An 18,102-nucleotide genomic window follows, 5' to 3' on the forward strand; every position below is an offset into this window, starting at 1 on the left:
AGTTGTTAATCGAATCACCTCAGTGGTTAAGTTAATCACACAGTTCCCAAGTGACCTGGCTTCCCCATTGACTTCGCTTTTCTGATGGTCACAAAGGGAAATCCTTGGGACACTGCAAATGTCATAAATATGAACCAGTTGCCAATCATCTGGATTTTGATAACATGATTGTGGGGTTGTAACTGTGAAAAGCAGTCGTAAGTCACTTTTTTCAGTGCCTTTGTAACTTAAAACGGTCCCTAAATGAACTGTTGTAAATCAAGGACTACCTGTAGTTTCAGTTCTCACAGTCTTCACTGGTCGTAACTGTCAGAGACAGAGCGGAGCTTGGGCCATCCATCAGATGGAGAGTCAACAGCCCCCAGGTCTGGACGTGGCTGATAAAGAAGAGGAGGAACAGCTGGGTCAAGTGCCTGATGCATGGATGTGCTGAAGGCAGAGGAGAAGAGAGCAGTGGAAATCAATGGGCTGATCCTTGGGATGGAAGAGCCACCTGTGCTAGCTCTGGAGATAAAAGCCAGACAGGGGAGGAGTTGAATTGGTGTGGCAAACAACTATTGATCTGCTGCTGGTCCGCCACTGATAGCCTGAATTTCCAAAACCTGTCTGGAAATTATCAGAATTCTTCTTGGAATCTGCAGCACCTTCTGAGTGTGTGTGTGTGTGTGTGTGTGTGTGTGTGTGTGTGTGTGTGTGCGTGCGTGCGTGCGCGCGATGCTGGAAGACAGCAAGCGTACCTTCCAGGACTTCCTTTGCAAGTGTGGGAAGAGAGAGGTGTTGGAGCCATTTCGGGGGGGAAAGGGAGAGAGCGTCACTTTCCACAGGACTTAGAGCTGTGACTTATGGCACGTGTGCCAGAGGTGCCATGCAACACCCTCTCTGATGGCATGCGAGCCATCGTCCCAGTTCAGTTCTGCCACGCATGCGCATGCACCTCCCACCGGGCAGCTGGTCTTTGGGTCTCTGGTGCGCGTGCACTTTCCCACAATAGAAAATGCATAGTAGACTAATAGAAAGTGTGGCAGGCCAAAGATCCAACAGAAAAGATGGCTGCCGGCCTGACACTGTGTGGTGCTTGAGGTGTTCCTTTTTACATAGGGAGTGCCAAATTATGCTATGGAAGAATGGATGGGTCAAGAGAAAATCATGTTTGGATGGAGTTCCTGAAATTCTAGAAAGAAAGAAGGTGCCAAAAATCAGTGGATGGAAGCAAGTACAGAAACATTTTTAGAAAAATAGTGAACGGTTTGGGGTAAATTCACATTTTCCTTCCCCATTCTTTTTCTTATCTCATGTCTTTAATTGGTTTATAGCCAGGCTATTCATTAACTCCTTTCGGACCTCTTATCTAGCATTGCTTACCTCAAAAGGGAGTAGCTGGAGAGTAAATGTGTTTGTATAATATAGATTTTCATCCATTCGGATTCTTTGTTCTCTTTAGCCACAGGAAGTTAGCAAGAAGCAAGTGGAAGAGATGTGTTCAGCTGTCAAATTTCATTCTGACGTCCCTGAGTTTAATGGGCTATAAGGAGATGCCTTAAAAACAGCCCGTTGCATCTAGCATTGTCTGTTTTGCACAGTTCAGGCATCACTCCTTGATTTTTTTCTCCAATCCCGATATATTTCTTCTGTGACATAGGAGATTGAAAATAAAGCTTTGCTTAATTCCCCAGGCTTTGAGCCCCTTCCCCAAAGCAGGTTTTGCTCCCCGTTATGCCTATGCCCATAATGGCAAACCTATGGCATGCGTGCCACAGGTGGCACAGAGAGCCCTCTCTGTGAGCAAGCCAACCATCACGCCAGCCCAGCTCCATCACGCATGTGTGCATGCCTTCCACTGGCCAACTGGTCTTCTGGTCTCTACCGTGGGCGCACATGTGGGGATGTGCACATGCATGCATGGAGGGTGGGGTGCATGCCCGTGGGGGGCTCGCATTACATTTTGGGGCTTTGCACAGTGATCCCACGGCCTGTTTTGGCTTCCAGGTTGGTGCCAGAGGTCTTCCAGAAGCCAAAACGGGGTGTGGGGGCACTGTGAAGTACCCCATGCCCTGTTTTGGCATTGGAAATCCTCCTGCACCAACCTGGAAGCCAAAAGTGGGTGATGGGGCCAGGGCACATGCCCAGGGGTGGGTGCACCATTGCATTATGATTTCCGCATGTAATGACAAAAAGGTTAGCCATCACTGGCATAAGTGCTTATAAAAAGGTTTCATGGTTTTTTTAAAAAAAAATAATCTATATACTGTATCTGTGTTTTTCTAGAAAGGTGATTCCCATTTTGATCTAACACACTGAATTATTTTCCCCATTGTTTGAAATCAAGGTCTTAATTATCTGTTACTGGTTGTTCGTTACTGTATCATTTCACGCCATTCTCAGTTTTGCAAACTTCGATAGGTGTAAACCAAGGCTTATGGAAAACATTATTCTACTAATCACAGGTATCTTGCATTCAGTGAGATTAACAACCTATGCTTCATTAGTACAAGAACAGGGTCTCTGTATATAAAGTATTATTGTAAATGCTCTGTGTAATGCTTTTGAAGTATTTTCTCATATATTATCACAAAGGCACATATATTTAAATAAAACATCACCATCCATGGCTTTGCCTACAATTTGTAGAATGAATGGAAGTAATATGCTATATTTAGAATAAATGAAATTATAAAAATTGCTTTTGATGTTATAAATGCAAAAAAAAAAAAACCCAAATAGCTATCAACTTTCAACTGTCCACTTTTCTTTCAAGAAAGTCAAATTCTTAAAAAAAATGAAAGTTTATTTCTGACATTTTTATTTTCAGGCTAAATTGTTCTTCGTGAATAAGGCTGCTAGGACACTAGAATTAATTATGTAGCTTGAAATAAATTTTGGCATATCTCCTTTCGGGAGATGGGGCGGTCTATAAATACGAATAATAAATAAATAAAATAAATAAATAAAGAATCACTTGCCAGATTATCCAGAGATATGTCTTTCATTTTAGATATTGACTCTATGAGACTCTCTCTCTTACCCACCGAATTCTCCTATGCTTTCTCCAGGAGATAATTTAACAAAAATGTTTACAAAATATCTAGTTTTTAAAGATCAGGGGCATTGGGAGAATGGGAGATATTTGTGTTAAATGTCTACATAGGAGTCTATTACAGGGAGTGTGGCTTTCCCATATCACAATTTGTAATTTCCCAATTACATGCAGAAATTGTGATGTCTCAATGGTTAAATATAAAGACAAACCCTGGGTTTGAGACCCAAGTGTCACACTATGGGGTGAGCTCCCATTCCTTGCTCCAGCTCCTGCCCACCTAGCAGGTCGAAAGCATGCAAATGCGAGTAGATAAATAGGGACCACCTTTGGTGGGAAGGTAACAGCATTCTGTGCTCCTCGGCATATAGTCATGCTGGGCAAATGACCACGGGGACGTCTTAAGACAACACTGGCTGCCTCGGCTTAGAAGCAGAGATGAACTTAACCCCCTAGAGTCAAACCTGATTGGTCAGGGGAAACCTTTACCTTTACCTGAAGGGGGAAAAGCTTCCAACGATCGTGCGACTCACAGCTGAGCTGCGCAATCTTCAGTAGCTTTTTTTTTTTACTACCAGTTTGCAAAACCAACAACGATTGTCCTTACCGGGATGATTCACCCCTGGTCTAATGGAGTTTATGGAGATCCTCAGTCATCCATGTCATGGTTATCCCAAAGGTGCTTTTTCAAGAGGCAACTGGACTTTCTGGTTCTTCTTTTTCTTTGAAGACCTTTCGCTTCTCATCCAAGAAGCTTCTTGGATGAGAAGCAAAAGATCTTCAATAAAAAAAGAAAAAAAAACAGAGAAAGTCCAGTTGCCTCTTGAAAAAACACCTTAGGCCAGGGGTGTCCAAACTTGGCAACTTTAAAACTTGTGGACTTCAACTCCCAGAATTCCCCAGCCAGCAGAGCTGGCTGGGGAATTCTGGGAGTTGAAGTCCACAAGTCTTAAAGTTGCCAAGTTTGGACACCCCTGCCTTAGATTGTAATGATGCTCTCTGAGCCTGGTTGTTAACATGCAGACATTTCATATCTACAAGACAAAAAAAAAAAAAGACAAGCTCAGACCTCCCACAGTTCCAACCCTTAGCTCCAGATATCCTCCTTTAAATGTCTAATTAACACAATCAATGTTGATCATACAAGGGGCGGCAAGGTACCTTAACTGGTGGATTTGCCATAATATTACAGGGCAGCGAATGCTCAATTATCAGCTTTATTATTTATACTAGCATCACTGGACATAACATGAATTTTCTGCCTCAACCACCACAGTGCTTTGGGGTATGTCAGGTTGCTTATCTTTCAAACATGTCCTCAGCTTTATCAAGCCTTGTGTGCAATGTTCACGTCTGTGAAGCAGAAGACCATTAAAATGGCACCACCAACTTTCACATCCTTTCCTCTTCTTTTGTCTGAATGATAAATGCTTTGAACACCACAAATGACTGCATTTTTTTCTTCTTCTTCTTGCTTTTTACAGGTCGTTTTAGTTTTTGCTCTTAGTATTGGTGCTCTTGTAATATACTTCATAGATTCATCAAAGTAAGTACTTGAATACTTTTCCTCCACGTTTGGCTAATGTAGTTGTGAGTTTTTATGTGGCTTGGTTCTTGTTTTTTTTTATAACTGAAGCTCAATGCTTTATGTTTATCATTTGCGTATAAATCAAGATCCATTAAAACACAACTGTTTTTCAGCTATGTTTTCAAAGACATTGGGAAAGCCATTTTGTGCCCTGTTTCCCTGAAAATAAGACCCCCCTGGATAATAAGTCCAATAGGGCTTTTGAGGGCATGCGCTAAAATAAGTCCTCTTCCAAAAATAAGCCCTCCCTGAAAATATTGCAACACAGCAGCAGCCATAAGGTGACCACGCTCGCTGCCTCTGCACCTCAAAAATAATAAGGCCTCCCCAAAAATAAGGCCAAGTGCTTTTTTGGGGGGGTCAAAAGAAAATAAGACCCTGTTTTATTTTGGGGGGAACATGGTAATTGTTTTTATAATTCTCCGCAAATTATAGTCCCGCAATTCTGTTCTTAAAAAAACAGAAATCACAATACAGGTAGTCCTCTGACTTACGACAGTTCATTTAGTGACCGTTCAATGTTACAATGGCATTGAAAAAATGACTTATGACCATTTTTCATCCTTATGACCGTTGCAGCATCTTCCCATAGTCACGTGAGTTATGTGCCTACACTTGGCATCACATTTATGATGGTTGCAGTGCCCGGGGGGAGGGGTCACGAAATCTCCTTTGGCGACCTTCTGACAAGCGAAATCAATGGGGAATCCAGATTCACTTAACTTAACAAATTCAATGATTCACTTAACAATGGTGGCAAGAAATAGTCATAAAATGGGACTAAGCTGCCTTAACAAATTTCTCGCTTAGCAACATAAATTCTGGGCTGAACTGTGGTTGAGGACTATCTGTATAGAGGTATAAACTGGAGGAATCACCATGAAAATGGCAATGTGTTTATATGTGTGACTATTGAAACTAATTAATATATTGCGGCTTATTTGGGAATTATCATACCACGTGATGTACCCTAATATAATGTTGACTGCTGGCAATATCCTGCACTTTGAATTTCATCCGAGAGTCTTCCCTGCTACTATCCCATCTATCTGAGATATTCAGGATGCTGAAATTAAGTCGTATTTTCTTTTGTGGCGAACAGTGCCTTGTGATGACCTTCTTGGTTGGCTGATCATAATATTATAATATTATTATGATAAAAGATACCACAGTCTGAACATAACGTGATGGGTTGTGGAGGGGGTTTTTTTTTTTTTTGGTTCTGCAATGTGTTGGTTTATGATTACGGTTTATCTTAATATGGTTGGTAACTGCATCTATAGTTCCATTTGTAACAGAATGCTCTTCCCCTTAATGGCCAGTTATTACACATATTATATCCTAAAAAGCATATGATAGTGAAGAAAAGGGAATGGAAAATAATAAGTATAAAATTATATATGGGCTTGTGGGAATACCATCCTGAAAATACACCAGTTGAGAATTGAAAAGAGATAACCAAACAACAGAAAAGGAAAGGAAGAGAGGAGGAGAGGAGAAGAGAGGAAAGGAGAGGGAAGGAAAAAAGAGGAAAGGAGTGGAAGGGCTAGAAAGAGAAGGAGAGAGGGTAGGAAGGGGAAGAAGAAGAGAGGAGTAGGGGAGAGATAAGGGAAGGGGAAGGAGAGGAGGAAGGAAGGAAGTAGAGAAGGGAGGGAGGGAGAAAAGAAAGGAAAAGCAGGTTGGTGCTAATACAAAATAGGTGTTTGGGATGGAAAACAAAGCAACTCAGAAAGTATAATTTAACTTTTTTTATGAAAAAGCAAATGTATAAAAGTGATAAATATAAATAAGAACTATAACTATGTGAGTGTATACCTGTAACTCTATGTAAGAGAATAAAAATAAAAAAACTTTAAAAAATATTATATCCTAAAAGGCACTTCAGTGTGCTGATTTCAGAGAAACAGAGTTGCAGCAAGGAGTCAGGGTTCTTGTTGAAATTTGCAGGACTGATAGGAGTTTCCATGTGCCTGAATTTTACTTCATATATTATTATTATTTTACCTGAGATGTGAACATGTGTGAATACAAACACACAAAATGTCTTGGGTGGGGAGAAATCAACATTTTCTGGCTGCGCGGCTATATTAAAGACTAAGTTTGAGACCAACAATTAGCTGTCCCGTAATGGACGAATGACACACTGTTGTGCATTTAAATCATTGGTTGCTGTTTAAATGGTGTCCTATCACTTGTTGTACCAGATGTCAGATGTGTCTCCTTCAAAATTCAAGAAAGGAAACCCCCAACTTCATTGTTTTAGAGAAAAGTTACTTTTACTAGATAGGAAGGGAAAGCAGCGAAAGTAAAGCAAGATCTGAGATTAAAAGGCGTGAAATTGTACATATCAAAAGTTTGCTCAAATTCCTCCCCCCAACAACCCCAAGCTAAATGTCCAATCTCCAGCCTCTAAGGGTGTCATGTGGGGTGCACCTTCAGGTGGCCTCATCCAGCTGGTATGCAGAGACGGTTGGCTTTGACCCGACCTAAACAAGAGCATTCAGCATGCGCAGAAGATGGTGAGAACTAAACTCCCTCTTCGTCCTGAGATATCTCTTCCAGCACGATTCCCCTCCCAAATATCAATCCCCCCTCCCTGTTACTATGGCAGCTGATAGCAAGCAAGCGATATAGAGACTGACGCCAGACAGTGCAGAGCAAATATGCCTCTTTCAGGCTCGTGCTTTGGCGTGCAGGTTTTCCAGAGAGACCACAGACCGAGACAATAAGATCATTTTATTTTAATTTATCAGAATATTCAGGCAAAAGGGATTCCTGTCATTCAAAGTGGGAGCCCCGATCCTTAGTTTACATCCCCTTTTATAGTGGTTTTTTTTAGTTTACTTTACTGTCATTGCACCACGTTTAATGAAGTTAAATGCCATCTTCAGTGTACATTACAACTATAAAAATAAAACACAAACACACATCCTTCACATTCTATACAATTGAATTGAAAACCCCTGATATTGCATTACTATTGCACTATAGAGTAGAATTCAGTAGAGGTACTGCTCTGGGATTGAAGCTGTTCTTCAGCCTATTTGTTCTTGTTTTTATTATCCTGTACCATCTGCCAGATGGTAATAGTTTAAAAAAAAGGGTTCCCAGGATGAGATAGAGCTTTAAGAGTGTTTTGAACTTTCTTCTCCCGGAAAATTAGCAAAGATGTCTAAAGACAAATCAGAAAATTGTTGGAAGTGTCAACAAGCAATAGACTCCTACTATCATATGTGGTGGACATGTGCTGAAGCAAGGGAATATTGGACTAAGATAAGGGTATGGTTAAAGAAAATGTTACGAGAAGAAATAGAATTTAGACCAGAGATATTTTTGCTAGGCATTATCCCAGAGAAATTCAAGAAAGAGGATACCTATTTGATTATACACGTAACTACAGCAGCAAGAATTGTATTTGGCCAAAATTGGAAATCAAATAAGCTACCAACAGATGAAGAAATAATAATAAAAAAATTAGATTGTACAGAGATGAATAAGTTGACAATGAAAATAAAGGATAAAGAGGAATCGGAGTACTTCAAGACATAGGGAAGATTCTATGATTGGCTATAGAAAGGAAACTAGAAAAGAAAATAGGGAGAAAATATAGAACCCTGACGAGGCACTGTTAAATGGAAAGTTGGCGGAGGGGAAAACAGAAAAGAAAATATTAAAGATATAAGTATACAGCCAAAAGCGAGATATAAAGGGGAGGAAAATATAGCTAGGATAGATTAGCGACAGTAAGGGAATAAGAAATGATATCAAATTATATTTGGGTCTGCAGAAATACCATCCCAAGGAAATATAAACTGAGGCCAGAAAGAGACACCTACAATAATAGAAAAGAAAGAGAGAAAGGAGGAGAACATGAAAGGAAGATGGGGGAAAGAAGAAAGAGGCAAGGAAAGGAGGATGGAAGGGAGAGGAAGAGAAGGAAAGAGGGTAGGAAGGGGAAGAGGAAGAGGAGGAGCCAGAGAAAGGCAAGGGAAGAAGGAAGGGGAAGGAGAGGAAGAAGGAAGAAAGTAGAGAAGGGAGGGAGGAGAAAAGAAAGGGGAAATGAGGCAGTGTTACAAAAGGAAGAAGGGATGGTAAATAAAGCAACCCAAATTGTATATTATAACCTATTAAATGAAATAATTAATGTATAAGAATGATAAATGTATAGAAGAATAATAACTATGTGAATGAATACTTAAAATGTTATGTAAGAGAAAAAAAATAAAAAAAAATTCTGAGAAAAAAAGAGTGTTTTGAACTTTCTTAAGGCAGCGGGAGCTATAAAGCTCTTCCAAAGAGGGGAGAGGGCAACCAATGATCCTCTGGGCAATGACGTTGACCCTCTGGAGTGCTGTCCTATCTACCACTGTGCAATTGGCAACCATACACAGGTGCAGTAAGTCAAAATACTCTTTATGGTGCAGCGGTAGGAGATCACCAGAATTTTTTCATTCAGTGGTTGTTTCCTGAGAAGTCTCAGGTAGTATAATCTCTGCTGGGCCCTTTTGACCAGAGCTGCAATTGAGCACCCCAGGTCAGGTCCTCTTTTAAGATAACACCCAGAAACTTAAAACTGGCCACTTGCTCCACTCGGTCTCCATTGATAAGCAAGGGATGGATGTCTGATCTATTCTTTCTGTAGTCCACTATAAGCTCCTTGGTCTTATTGGTGTTAAGGACCAAGTCTCCACACCACGAAAACAACCAGTCCACCTCATCTCGACAGGCAAACTCTTCCACCCCCCCACCCCACTGGAGATGAGAGTCCACCACTGTTGTATCATCCGAGTCCCCGAGTCCCTCCGGGGAGAGGGGGCTGTCTAGAAATTTAATAAATTATTATTATTATTATCTGCAAATTTAGTAATAGTATTACTAGAGTGAGTGGGAATGAAGTCATGCACTATAGTTAACATAAGAAAGAAAGAAAAATGAAAGAGGATAGTTGGTTGGACAAGATAAGAGTAACCCCTCCTTGCCCTGTCAATCAGCTACAAAGTTTGTTTGAAATTCATGAAGAAACAAACCAGATATGTTACCGTGAACAGATTTTTCCTTGCAAGCAGATAGTATCCACACATCCTTCTGTAGCTTTTCTCTTCAGTTTAGCAATGTTAGATGCTATCAATCCATCCATAAAATCCCCCCCCCCCATTCTAGTTTAATGGTTTTCATAAAACCTTATTACCATTTTGAAAGAGAGAAAAGTAATGAAAATAGGGAGTTAAGTAAACTGTTAAGTAAAATACAAAATGACTACGGTATGTTAGCTAACAAGTTACAAAATCCCTGAACAGCAAAGCATATACTAGTGTATGAAATACAGTATATGGCACTTGGTTGGACTTAATTTGATACATCATTTTGAAAACAGCATGCTGAATGAGGTTGGGGAAAAAATTACACCCCCCCCCCAAAATAAATTGACTTTTAACTTTACATAACTTTCCTCTCACTTCTTAAAAATCATTTAATTTAGGAAACATAAGTGAGATCCAGGATCAAAAGGAGAAGATTATAGACGCAAAAGGGGGAAAAGAGATATGACAATCTAAAATCAGTGGTCCCATTAAAAAGACTGCCTTCCTTCCTTCTCTCCATCCTTCCCTCCCTTCTCCCTTCCTTCCTTTCTTCCCTCCCACCTTCCTCCCTTTCCCCCTCCCTCTCTTCCTCTGCTTTCCTCCTCTCTCCCTCCTTCTCTTCCTTCTTTCCTTCCCTTCCTTCCTCTGCTCCCTCCCTTCGTCTTCCCTCCCTCCCTTCTTCAACCTCATAAACATTTGTTGCTGTTTAATATCGTTCATCAATTTTCTTTGCTCATTGTTTCATCATGTCAAAGGTAATAAAATGTCTTTTCCACTAGGGCTGGGCAGTGATCTAGGTTTGAAGAGAAACACATGAGCATTTGTCAGCAGGTCCTCAAAAAAGTCTATGCTCATTCCTGCAATCATGTCAAAACCGATGTGAAATCCTGGGAACAGACACAGTAACTTGACAGAATTGCAGTGAGTTCTATCTTTGGACTCCGAAGCACCTATTCAGAACTATTTCTGAATGATTACATAATGGTACCATGCATCCAGCGTGATCACTCAGAGTATGTGGGTTGTTTTTTTTTACCTACCAGCCCTCTGCTTTTGTCCAGCAGATGTGGTGACCTTCCTGTCATGTTTAATTTTGTTGTGTTTGGAGGCTGCAGGGAGTGTGATCAGTGATGTGATCACGATAATGGGGAGGGCTGAACTTTTTTTATCTTTTGGAAGGATCTGGGAGGCTTTGGGTGGGCAATTGCCCCTCAAAAATCTCCTAAAATAGGAAAATAAGTCAGAGAAGTTGGTGAGAAATTTAGAGTTGTGGTAATGCCTGTAACCTCTACAAGATAAAGCTGCCTTCATCCCAAATCAGGAGACCCAAGAAAGACGAGTAGAGTAGAATAGAGTAGAATGTAGAACTAGGATGAATTGGAAATGGAATAGAAAATAGAGGAGAGGAGAGGAGGGGAGGGGAGGAGAGGGGAGGAGAGGAGAGGAGAGGAGCATGTATTACGGAATGGAATGGAATAGAATATAATATAATATAATAGAATAGAATAATAGCTTCATTGTCACTTTGAATGTAGACTAATCATCATACATTAAAATGAAATTTCGTTGCATACAGCTCTCAAAGGGTCACCACCTCCAATATACACTACATGACCATGACAGAATGAATGAATGAACGAACAAACAAATACAAAATCATGCATATACCCACATATATTAAATGACACAGAATAACAACATAATCTAGTTCGGATATATACATATACATGCTGAGAAAAACAAATCTTGCAAGTGTACCAGACAGATTGGCATAGGGAACAAAGCTGTTACAGAGTTGGGCAGTCTTGCTATACAGTAGATATTTCGAAACCTCCTCCCAGAGGAGAGCAACAGAAACAGAGCATGAAGTGGGTGTGTGGGATCTCTCACAATGCTTTGAGCTCTAAGCACATAGCACTTATAAGCAGTATCCTATAATCTTCTCGGCTGTCCTCACCACTCTCTGCATGGACTTTCTATCTGAGGCGCTGCTGCCACCAAACCAAAAAGGGATGCAGTTCGTTAATACTCTCTCAACCGTGCCTCTGTAGAAAGTGGCCAGGATAGAAGGAGAAAGAGGTCCTCTCCTCCTCCAAGGCAGGAAATACAGGTGGTGGTTTGCATGCTTCACTAAGGATGACATATGGAGAGACTAATTCAGATAGTTAGTTATCTGCACCCCCAGATACTTAATACTGTGGGTGCAGATAACTAAGTTCTCTATCAAGTGTAAATTAAACTATAGAATTTCCTTGAAATACTTAGAGCTTTGGTTGGCTTTAAATGGGGATTTAGCCAGTTTGGTTAAGCCATCAAGCTAGAAACTGAGTGATTATGAGTTTTAGTCCCATCTTCAGCACAAAGCCAGCTGAATGGTTTTTGGGCCAGTCACTTTTCTCCAGCCCTGGGAAGGAAGCAATGGCAAACCACTTCTAAAAAAACTACAGGGCCTTGTCCAGGCAATCCTTGAGAATCAGACATGATTGAATAAGTGAAAAAAGGTGGTTGAGAAAATTCATAGAGTTAAATTTAATAATGGTTAATGAGACATATCATACTTAACTATCTGTTTAAGAACTCCAGAATTGTATCCTTGGAACGTTTGGAACATTTACATCAATTCAAATCAAATGAAAATATTGGATTTTTAGACCTTCAACTGATTCATGAGTGGTTGGGGTTTTTTTTAATTCTTGTTTAAACTCAACTTTTTTTTTCCTACTTCTTGATCTTATTTTTCACCTTTTAAAACCAGCAGAATAGTGAAGGAAAACTCCTATTAAGGAAAAATGCCACTTTGTAGAATGTCAAACCAGATTGTTATTAGTATATCTCTTTTCTTTGGAGGAAATTGCCATCATTTGGCTAGGAGCTTCACAGAAATGCTGCACTCAGCTCCCTAGAGAACGATATTGTAACTCAATTTCTCATATAACAGTGTACATATCTATTAGGCCAGTATATTATGAAATGCAGTGAAATACCTTGTTAAAATTGCTAGTCAAGCGTTGTGTTTAATAGGTGTCATGGCCATTGCAGTTTACATTTTTACATTTTCTGATGGCTGGGAGCCACAAAACAAGAAGGCAAGAAAGGGGAAAATCTGTTCTCATTCTTACAGATGAAGTCAGAAAGGGAAAATATCTTTAATGCAAAATGAAAAGCATCGTGACCAATAAAATCTTGTTAAGTGGCAAAGGAGGAAAATGACAATGCTTAGTACATGACATTTCTCTAAAAGGAAGATGATACAAGAAAGGGTAGACAGGAAAATATTTTAACAAACAAAATTGTTGTGCATGGTGTAGCTTCTCCTTCCATCTCATCAGCCTAGAGATCCTGCTAAAACTATTCTTTTACTTTTTTTCCGGTGGACTCGAGGGAGGAGTCACGGTTGGGTTTTGTCACAGCCTGATTGGTCCATAGACTGAGGGAAACTTCTTAAATACTCCTGCCTTCCCATTGGCTCCCAGTTTCCTCTCAGTCTTTTGGCCAAGCATTGCTTTGGCTCTTAGGTAGGAAATAAATATTCTAAATATTGCATTGAGTAATTTGACTTATTGGACATTTTAAATTCTAAATTAGCTTGCTGCAGCCCAAGGTTCAGTCTTTTCTGTCCCTTGCAGTTTGGGAGAGCCCCGTGGGGTGAGCCCTCTCCCTCTCTGCGGGCCAGGGGCTCAAGCTAAGGAGCGTGAAGACTTTCCGCCACGCTAAACAGCTGCCGCTACATCGCCCAACTTCAAGGGAACCGCGGCATCACAGGTGGCCCGAAAGTGGTGTTTTTTTCAGGCTACGAGCCTCTGAGACGAGCGAGAGAGACAAAGAGCGAGCCGCGGCACTTTAACAACAAGCCGCGGCCATTTTAAAAGGGCAGGATCGAAAGCGGAGGTCCGGCAGCCATTTTGGAAGGCACCACATGGCGCGGACTCCAGGGGCCACGTAGTCAGGCCAGGGCCTAGCCATTCAAGCACAGACCAGCTACCAGCTACAAGCACAGCTCCCACAGGCCCAGGCATCGGTAGAACTTACTGAGGCCTGAGATCACTCACGTGAATGAAAGCAATGGCTACCAGATCAGAATCCCAGAACCCTGCAGAGGCCTCTATGGAGGAAAGGGGGGAGCTGGCTGATAGGCCCCGAACCAGGGCTACAACTTCCATGCCCTTAGCCACACAGTGCCCTTCCAGAACTAAGACTAGGGATGAATTGAGGTGACAGAAGGCCTTAAAGAAGACCTTTGCCAGGGCAGAAAGGCAGGCCCAATCCACCAGGCCTAGATCAGGAAGCAGATCCAGATCTCCAGTAAGGCCCTCTTCCAATATCTCTGGCTCTCCTTCAAGGGGATTTAGTCCCTCCTCCCCTTCGATCTCCCCCTCCAAGTCTAACAGATACTCCAGGCAAGAGGTGTCCCCTTCCCCTCCGGCCTCCCCAGGCCCCATGGGTGGGGAGGAGGCTGATCCTCTGGAGGGTACATCAGGGGCATGCCAATCCCCGTGGAGGTTAGCTCCACAGGGGGCAGATCCATATCAGGATGACCTGATTAACCTGGATTTATTGCCTGAAAGCATGAAGAGGCTCATCTCTGCAGCCATCTCTAGAGGCATTGCTCAAAGGGACAGGGGACCTCGTTCTAGCAGGGTTCCTAGTAGTCATAGACATCACCATTCCAGGGCCTCATCCCCATCTATGGTTAGTGAGGGTTCTACCCAAGGGGAAGATAATCCCAATGATTGGGTTTTCTCAGAGGATGAAGATGTGGCTCCTCCCGATTCCCCCTCTTCTGCAGGGCTTTTCCCCTCTGCCATGTTCAAATCTCTCCTGCATAAAGCTAGGAAAACCACTAAGATTGGGACTGGGGACCCTACAGTTCCCCAACCTAGAGACCCTGATATGGCCATGTTCTCTAATACGGCTACGAACAAGGAGGAGATCCCTGCTCCACCCTTGTTCCTAGAAGTGGTACAGAACCAATGAGCTCACCCGTCTAACATTTCCAACCTGGGCAGTAACGATCATAGCTTCTACAATGTGGAGAAGGCGTTCGCCCAGGCCCTTCAACTGCCCTCTATAGATACTCCAATTGCGGCCTTAGTGTCCTCCTCCCCCGTAGTCTCTGGGGATGCAGCCGACAAAATGTAGCCAGAGGACAAACGGGCGGAACTTACCTTATGTAAGAACTTTAACACTTTCGCCTGGGCTATTAAGTCAGTGGCTGCGGCCCCTTACTTCAACCCAACGACCGTAATGTGGCTCCGTCAGCTCCAAGATCGCATCCCGATCCAGGACGAGCGTCTTCACCAGGATCTAACAAAGATCCTGGCTGCCTCTCAATTTTCTGCTGACGCTACTCTGGATGCAGTTAAATTTGCATTCAGTGGCCTCCCATCGCCTTCTGTGGTTCTGCAGTTGGCAGATGGACAAGGCCAAATGGAACCTAGTGGCGGCACCCTATAAGGGGCCCAACCTCTTTGGGGAGGCCCTAGACCCCATTTTGGTTGAAAATAAGGATAAGAAAAAGGTTCTCCCTTCCAACTCCAAGAAGTCAGAATCCCAAACTCACCCATACCATAGACCCTCTTACAGGGCCCCAGAACAGGATCATCATCAAAGATTTAACTCCTTCAGGTCCGACAGGCAGTTTCCCCGTCCATCCTTCCAGGACCATAACAGGTATCAAGGCCAGGCCAGACAGCCCTTTAGAGAGGGGGGCAGCCGTCCCTTCCGCAGAGGGAAGTGACTCGAATCCGAGTCTTCCCATAGGCGGCCGCCTGGCATCCTATGTGGACCAGTGGGAAGAGATCACCACCGACGTGTGGGTCATAGCCACCGTTCAGTACAGCCTGAGATTGGAATTTCTCTCCACTCCCCCGAGATTCTTCAGGACATTCCCCCCCGTCCGGAACCCGGAACGCAGCCGCCTGATGGATCTCGCCATAAAGCACCTACTGGAGAGCCAGGTGATAGAAGAGGTTCCCGCAGAAGAACGCGGGTTGGGCCACTACTCCAATCTGTTCGTGGTCCCGAAGAGCTCAGAGCCCTAACGGGTCCACCATTTGAGCCTCTCTGAATGGTCCACCTTTGTTTTCTTACCCTCAAGGTGGTGTTCCTAGTGGCCATAACGTCGGCCTGATGTATATCAGAGCTGGGCGCCCTGTCCTCCAAGGACGATCTTTGCATTTTTCATCTGGATAGGGTAGTTCTCCGCCTCGATCCCACCTTTCTACCAAAGGTGAACACCCCATTTCACAGGGCTCAAGAGATCATTCTCCCTAATTTTTGTTGGGCTCCTTCTCATGAAAAGGAGAGGCTCTGGCACCGTCTGGATGTCTGCCGGGCATTGAGAATCTACCTCAGACAGACGGAAGAGGTGCGCAGATCAGAGGCCCTTTTTGTTTCCTTCCAACCAGGGTCTCTAGGAGCTAGGGTGTCCTCTGCTACAATAGGTAGGTGGTTGCAACAGGCCATAGTAGCAGCCTACGAAGCATCGGGACAGGTTCCCCCGGGCGGTATTATGGCCCATTCAACTCGCAGCGTCACCACCACGGCGGCATGGGCCACTAGGGTGCCATTCGAGGACATTTGCTGAGCGGCCACGTGGGCTTCCCTGACCCCCTTCATCCGTCACTATCGTTTGGACTCCTTCCCTTCGGCGGAGGTGTCTTTCAGTCGTAGGGTCTTACAGAGGGTGGCAGCGGACCCTCCCCCGAGGCCCTAGTTTTTCCCTCCCTGGGATTAGCGAGGGTATATCCCAACCGTGACCCCTCCCTCGAGTCCACTGGAAAAAGAACATTGGTCTTACCTGAACGTGTCTTTTAGGTGGACGAGAGGGAGGGGTCACTTCCCGCCCTAGTTTAGTTAGTGTAGGCCGGGAGAGGGCCGGGAGGCTCCTGGGTCTTTGTGTGCTCTCTTTGAACAGATGCTGTACCTTGCCATCGAGGAAACTGGGAGCCAATGGGAAGGCAGGAGTATTTAAGAAGTTTCCCTCAGTCTATGGACCAATGAGGCTGTGACAAAACCCAACCGTGACCCCGTTCTTTCTCAATAAATATACATTTAAAACACATGTACTCTAAATGTGTCCATATATTTGTCTAATTACATACCTCCCTTAATTAGCAATCACACATTCCCAAAAGGAATGATCATGCCAAAAGATTCTGTTTACAATCAATTGACGGGCATCATATGTTAAAACTCATCTCTCTATATACAGTGGTACCCTGGTACTTGTTGCTAATTGGTTCCGGGAGGTGTGACGAGTACAAAAAATGATGAGTGCCAAACAAATATGATATCAAAGAAATCAGGAAGGGTAACAAGTCACAAGACAACTAACACTGGTAAGTTTTAGCTTGTGCGTTGAGTACCAAATGACAAGTACCAGGGCAAAAATCTTCCCATCAAAATACTTACCAAATGTGATGAGTTTGAAAGCAGTTGAGTACTAAAGTATGACTGTACTTAGAAATCTACAAGTGGTGAAAGATAAATAGAATGGAGGGGAGAGAGATGATGGGAGGAAGAAGTAACCAGACGGAGAAGGAAAAAGAGAAGGAACATTTGATTTCCAAATGGAGATTTTCTGGGTTGAACAAATTTGCATTGCTTAACTGATGAGTTTCAGATCATTCTTTGGTGGACGAGGGGTGTGTGTGTTGGATTTGATATATTTTATTCTTTCTCTTTTTTCTATGTATCCTAAGTATCCTAGGTCTTGCTTGCCTGTTTGTATAACTTTTCACCTGATTTATAACCGTGGGCTGCCCACTCAGAAGTCTGGAAAATCTTCACCTCTTGGAGGATGCAAGGGGGTGGGGGAAGCCATGTGGGTTGCATCTCTGGAAGATGATCCCGAGAATCCCTGCTTATCTGCTGTTCAGAGAGGCTGGTACGAAAACATCTTCACACCTTCAGATTGGTTGGAATCCACACTGGTTGGGTGGGAGCGGTTCCTAAGTTCCTTTCTCATGGATTGTATAGCCTGAGGGTCCCCGAGCCAGCTTTGAATGTTGACTTGCTTTTACCTCTTTTCAATAAAAAAAATCCTTTTGAAATACCAGGTTTTTAAGAGCCTACACTCTTAAAAGGGGGAGGGGGAGGCAGGTACTTACAGACAGTGAGAATCTAGAATTAGGCAAAAAAATACCTGGGATTAAGGGGGAGAGGAAGTTCTCCAGTCAAGGACTTCACCGATCTGGGTATAATTCTCATTTGTTGAGGCCATCTCCCTTTGACATGTGTCAACTTTCATCCCCTTCTCATTTCAAAGACGAGTATTTTGAGAAATTGAGTAGAACCACATAACTAAATGCTGCAAAACAACAAGGCCAGTTCAAAGTTTGCAAGATCAGTGTTAATAGAAGGCAGGTCAGTTAACCTACCATGCTCTCTACATGGGG

The 18,102-nt window shown here is 43.0% G+C and overlaps 1 protein-coding gene across 4 annotated transcripts in view; it reads left to right on the forward strand.

Annotated features, from left to right (window-relative positions):
• KCNMA1 (potassium calcium-activated channel subfamily M alpha 1) overlaps positions 1-18,102 on the forward strand; it is a 671,545-nt gene that overhangs the window by 312,619 nt on the left and 340,824 nt on the right. For all 4 annotated transcript variants that reach the window (XR_014175589.1, XM_081955703.1, XM_081955704.1 and 1 more), the window contains exon 3: positions 4,519-4,580. Coding sequence is in view for 3 of the 4 variants with exons in the window: in XM_081955703.1 (XP_081811829.1) it covers positions 4,519-4,580 (62 nt within the window). In the remaining variant the exon portion in view is untranslated. The remainder of the gene's footprint in view (positions 1-4,518; positions 4,581-18,102) is intronic.

The sequence above is a fragment of the Natrix helvetica genome, assembly GCF_964273705.1.
Source record: "Natrix helvetica genome assembly, chromosome: 5".
NCBI classification, from domain to species: domain Eukaryota; kingdom Metazoa; phylum Chordata; class Lepidosauria; order Squamata; family Natricidae; genus Natrix; species Natrix helvetica.